This window comes from Zea mays, chromosome 8 (genome assembly GCF_902167145.1).
Source record: "Zea mays cultivar B73 chromosome 8, Zm-B73-REFERENCE-NAM-5.0, whole genome shotgun sequence".
Taxonomy (NCBI): domain Eukaryota; kingdom Viridiplantae; phylum Streptophyta; class Magnoliopsida; order Poales; family Poaceae; genus Zea; species Zea mays.
The window spans coordinates 172,599,590-172,605,062 of record NC_050103.1 but is presented as its reverse complement, the minus strand read 5'-3'; the positions used below and the strand labels follow the sequence as shown (position 1 = coordinate 172,605,062).

The following is a 5,473-nucleotide window of genomic DNA, read 5'->3' as shown; positions in this document are numbered from 1 at the left end:
TCACTTTTCCCCCATATTTTCCCCCCTATTTTTTCATCTCCCGCAGCGGTTCCCCCTAAATAGTCCCCTATACCCCACTACAACTATAAAATATCATTTTTTTTATATCAACTATCAATTTTTTATCTACTAACAATTACTCGTAGACCCACAGCACAGTGTTTAGGGTGATGAACAGTGACACGCTAGATCTGGGGGAGAGAGAAGGGTGCCGACGCGTAGGGGGTGCTGTAGGGGACACCGCTGCGGCCGTAGGGTACCCCTACAGACGGCATGCAAGGGGAGAGGGATTGCTAGCGGTGACCGCTGCGCACAGCCTAGTCTCATATTGTGGCCTCACGGCCCCACACCAAACCGGATAGTAGAATCAACTGGTGCACGTCACGGCGCCGCGGGTGGCAGCCGTGGGGGGCGCACCGCACGGGACCTCGCAGTCTCGCTCTCGCACAACGGAAAGTGAGGAGGGGGAGAGCGAGAGCGAGAGAGAGAGAGAGAGAGAGGAGAGAGAGAGAGAGAGAGGAGGGAGGGAGCTCGAGAGGTCAACGAGGGGGAGCTGGCACGAAAGCTCAGGGCTCCTTGCTCCTCCTATAAACCCAGCGCACCCGCCTTCCAGGCTCCCATTTTCTCGCCCGGGAGCCGCAATTCCATCCTGCTGCTCGGTAAGTCCACCTCTGGCTCTGAAATAGTTTATCTACGACCTTCTCTTGCCTGTTTCCGTCACACTGGATTCGAACAAGAACATGGATTCAGGCACCAGCGAGGGTAATCTGGGCGTCGCCTATTGCTCGTCCTCCCTATGATGATTTCCTCTACTGTTGCCTGCTTTGTCTGATCTGGGCTCTGCCTGATAAACGATAAAATATCTCCCTTTTTTTTGGTGGAATAGCATCTTGAGGTATGGCGAAAGGATGGTACATGAGGAATTTGTGATCTCTCGATCGGGAATCTGTGTTCTTGGTGTCGGGTGGGTTTGCTTCGTGTTCTTGAAGTTCATAGGGGGGACAAACAAGGGGAGCTGTTTACTGAATCTTTATTTGATTATTAGGAGATTTGGGATCTTCGATTTGATCTTCTTGGGGTCTTTGATTGAACTGAGCAGTTATAATCCCCTCATGATTTATCCTTTCAATCGACCTTTGGGTTGCGTGTATTGAAGTCCATCCATCCTTCTGTTTGCCTCAGCTAGGTACCATGCTCCTTTATTTACTAAATATTGCTAAGGTCCGACTTTTTGGGATGTACTTCCCTTCTGGTCACAGATCAGTCCGTGTTAGAATAGATTATCTTAGTGAACAAGATCTCGAGAAGTTACCAATCAGTAAAATAGTTCGTACTATGTTTATTCGTTAAAAAAGTTCTTTTACCCTGAAAAGGCAGGAGCTCTGCCACTGGATTAAAAGACTATTCGGTAAAAAAAATGTCTGTTTTGTTGAAATACTAGGACATGATGTTATGATCCTGACAAGCTTGGCTGGCTGGTGAACCTATGGTATCGTTTTAACTTCCGTCTTGGTTCCTGAAAAAAATATGTACCTTCCCTATTTCTTGCATGTTATACATGTGAAACAGAGAAGTACCAGGATTGGTATGCCTTTTACAACTAGAATAGGATCCTCTTCTTGCTTGTTTCTTTTTTCCCCTCTCTTTTGATATGAGAAAGGCCATTTGTGAACCTTCTCCAAGTTCCAACATTGTCTATGACATGTTGAATTCTACATTCTGCTGCTTATAATTTCTGAATCTCTGTTGCAGAGTTATATACTCACCCAATAGAACAATTCTATGCCTGATGATTGTACTTCTTGAGGTAGAAGATCATACTGAAGCAGAACTCGAGCGGTGTTGAATCGAAATGGAAGGCAGGATGACAAGTTTGGAAGCCACCATGAAAGTTTCCTCATCGATGGCAAGCAGCATATCAAGGAATGCTGACCCTGACCAACAGACTCTACGCCCCAATTCGGTGGAGCAGTTTTATTTTCCAAGACCTGGTCAATCTTTGCCAGGCATTCCTCCATTCTTTGGGCCTCCCTCCTCCAGTTTGTATCTTCCTAATGACAATGAAGCTAAATTTGGCAATCAGTTTGAATCAAATCCTTCACAGAATACAGATTGGGATCCGCAGGCTATAGTGAGCAACCTAACCTTCCTTGAGCAGAAGATCAAGCAGGTAAAAGATATTGTGCAGTCTATGAGTAATCGAGAGAACCAATTAGCTGGCGGTTCCAGTGAGCTAGCCGCAAAGCAGCATCTTGTAACTGCTGATCTCACTAGCATTATAATCCAGCTCATATCTACTGCTGGTTCCCTGCTCCCTTCAATGAAGAATCCACTTCTTAGCAGCAATCCAGCAGTTAGGCAGCTTGGCAACACTCTTGGTTCTCCTATGGGCCTTGGCATGAATGCTAATCAGAGACCAAGTGTAGACAGCAAGACTGATATTCCTGACACAGGAAAAACTTCTGATTATGATGAACTGATGAATAGCCTTAATCCTGCCCAAGATGAAAGAGATGAGATGATCAAATGTCCAAATCCCTGTGGTGGGGAAGGGTCTGAACCGACTCCCATGGAGGACCATGATGTGAAGGAAAGTGATGATGGTGGTGAGGGAGAGAATCTCCCCCCTGGTTCATATGTAGTCTTGCAATTGGAAAAGGAGGAGATTTTAGCACCACATACTCATTTCTGCTTGATCTGTGGTAAGGGTTTCAAGAGAGATGCTAACCTTAGGATGCACATGAGGGGCCATGGAGATGAGTACAAAACTCCAGCTGCTCTTGCCAAACCCACAAAGGATTCAGGTGCAGATCATGCACCTGTTACAAGGTACTCATGCCCATTTGTGGGTTGCAAACGGAACAAAGAGCACAAGAAGTTCCAACCTCTCAAAACAATCTTGTGCGTGAAGAACCACTACAAGCGAAGCCACTGTGACAAGAGTTACACCTGCAGCCGTTGCAACACCAAGAAGTTCTCTGTCATCGCGGACTTGAAGACTCATGAGAAGCACTGTGGTCGTGATAAATGGCTCTGTTCTTGTGGAACAACCTTCTCCAGGAAGGACAAGCTTTTTGGGCACGTTGCCCTTTTCCAAGGCCACACACCTGCGCTTCCCATGGAAGATGTGAAGGTATCAGAAGCATCAGAGCAACCTCAGGACAGTGAGCCGATGAATGAAATGGCGAGGAGTAATATGTATAGCTTCCCCTGTAGTTCGTCTGATGGTATATCGAACCTCGACATGAAAATGGCTGATGATGTGCGTGGTTATTTCTCGCCGCTGAACTTTGATCCTTGCTTTGGCGCGCTCGACGATTTCACTCGCCCTGGGTTTGACATCTCTGAGAACCCCTTCTCATTCCTGCCTTCAGGATCTTGCAGTTATGGGCAGCAGAACGGAGATAGCTGATGGATGCCGCCATCGATGATGACGACAACAGCACTGCCAACCTTTATTTATGTTGTTGCATGATGCTAGCTTGGTTCTTCCTCTGTTCAAGAGCCATTTGAGATTATGCCTTTATATTTTCCCTAAATGTACTTACGTTTGTGGTCATTAATAATGATCAAGGACTTCTAGCATTTCTTAGACCCAGATAGCCCCAATTTTCAGTATACATACGCAAGTATTGCTTGTTCATTTTGTCTGAATCGGCGTGATGCTTGTAGCACTGACAATTTATCATAACAAGCTGCTCAGCTATTAATCTGGTTCTCCAATATGGTGATTGGCATAGGCGTATAGCACGGGCTACATTGCTGGGTTACAGTTACAGCTGCATTAATTAACTACCAAGTGATATTTGTGCAGAGTTCCTCATCAAGTGAGTAGAGGAAACAAGGTAAGAAAGTGAAGCTAACCTCTGAACACGGCACGCGGTTGCTAGTATGGAGTAAAGATGGCAAATTGGCATTGGGTAAATCTCCACTAGATATTGCTAATTGCTATCCTATACTCATGCCCCAATAGAAAAATAACCTATCGACTCATACATGTTCACTGGTGAGTTCTGGTGAGTACAGATTTCTTCCGTATCCAAACCCACGTGTGTCACAGTTACTCGTCTGGACACTCATTTCCATAAAAATTGAGCATCTATATTGAACATCTATCAAAACAACACATTATACAAAGATAAGTTTTGAATCAAGTCCTAACATCATAGATCCATCAATCCAAATATATAGCTAGCGTTGAAATTGATCTCCACCAGTTCAACGGCTCACTAGACCATTGACCTCGCTCCCTGATAGGGGACATTCAGTCCAAGGCGAGGCTGGTGAGCTCCTGTTGCGCAGCCCTACAGATAGAGAAGTGGGACAACAGCTAAAGATACAAGGGGCTTGTTTGGTTTTAGCCTATTTCTGAGGAACTTTTCTGAGAATCCGGCTATAGGGAGGATCTGGCTGTGAAGAGAAACTAAGTATTGTGGAGATTACATGGAAGAAGATTAAACAAGTCCATAGAGTTTAGGATGTAGAAAGTGACAGTTTCCTACTACTGCAACGACTTGACCAATTATGTGTTCGCATTGATTTTAGATGGTTTTGACTAAAGTGATTCTCATAGAAACGGACTAAAAAGCTAAGCGTTTGACAATCTGTAGCAGCTTCTGGTCACCAGAAACTGAAAAAGCTGAAACAAACAGAGCCTAGGTTTGTCTTAGTTTAGGTTCCCCAACTCAAACCCAGATCGATCTAGAGGGGAGGCTGTCAGCAACGGAAAGTCCAATGCTGGTATTGAGCTCGCTTCCCCAACCGTCGCTACCCTAGCGCAGAACTTCATCGACGAACATGACGACGTCAGATCTAATAAGATACACAATTTGTGTTTGTGTTTTGATCTAGTGTTTAGGGTTTTTTTGGGAGATCCAAAAGTTCTATCATCTAGTACTCATGGTTCTGGAGTAGAATTATGTTATATAGCGATTATATTGTTTGTGCTGGACCAAGTTCATGTCTTAGATTTAGACTAGGTGGATTGAGATGTATTGAGCAGGATTTTGATCTATTATGGATCTAAACACTCTCTCATCCCTCTAAACCATTTTAATCCAAGAGTACGCAAACTAGGTCTTAAGGGTCTCTCGAAACACGGAATTGTAAAAAATATAGTGATAGGAAAAACACAAAGTTTCAAATTGATGAGCAATTGCAGGTGCGCAGCAATAATGCAGTATAATGATTCATTAAAACTCTCACATGGAAATGATGAAATGTTTGGATGTAGAAAAACACAAATGTGATCGAAGAGGTGGACACAAGCAAAGTTTCTGAAAAGGTTAAACATTTTTATAAATCACAATATAGGTACACAATTATATATATGTATGCACACTCGATCTTATAAAGTTGTTGATGCAATTATAGACTAATATAGTACTAGGTCTGTGCCCGTGCGTTGCCACAAAAGTAAAAAACTAGTATGAAACATAAATACGAAACGACAAATATTACTATGATATACAAA

At 43.9% G+C, this 5,473-nt stretch overlaps 1 protein-coding gene across 3 annotated transcripts; it reads left to right on the top strand.

Annotated features, from left to right (window-relative positions):
- Positions 1 to 310: 310 nt before the first annotated feature.
- LOC100283355 (uncharacterized) lies at positions 311 to 3,713 on the top strand. 3 transcript variants are annotated; one of them, XM_020542150.3, is made up of 3 exons: positions 367 to 659; positions 1,442 to 1,489; positions 1,753 to 3,710. In XM_020542150.3, the coding sequence occupies exon 3, from the start codon at positions 1,853 to 1,855 to the stop codon at positions 3,410 to 3,412; it is 1,560 nt and encodes a 519-aa protein (XP_020397739.1). In that variant the 5' UTR covers positions 367 to 659; positions 1,442 to 1,489; positions 1,753 to 1,852; the 3' UTR covers positions 3,413 to 3,710. The 3 variants fall into 3 exon arrangements, with proteins under 3 accessions (XP_020397740.1, XP_020397739.1, NP_001149728.2); XM_020542151.1 differs by lacking the exon at positions 1,442 to 1,489 and having other exon boundaries at positions 311 to 659; positions 1,812 to 3,710; NM_001156256.2 differs by lacking the exon at positions 1,442 to 1,489 and having other exon boundaries at positions 509 to 659; positions 1,753 to 3,713.
- Positions 3,714 to 5,473: the final 1,760 nt, after the last annotated feature.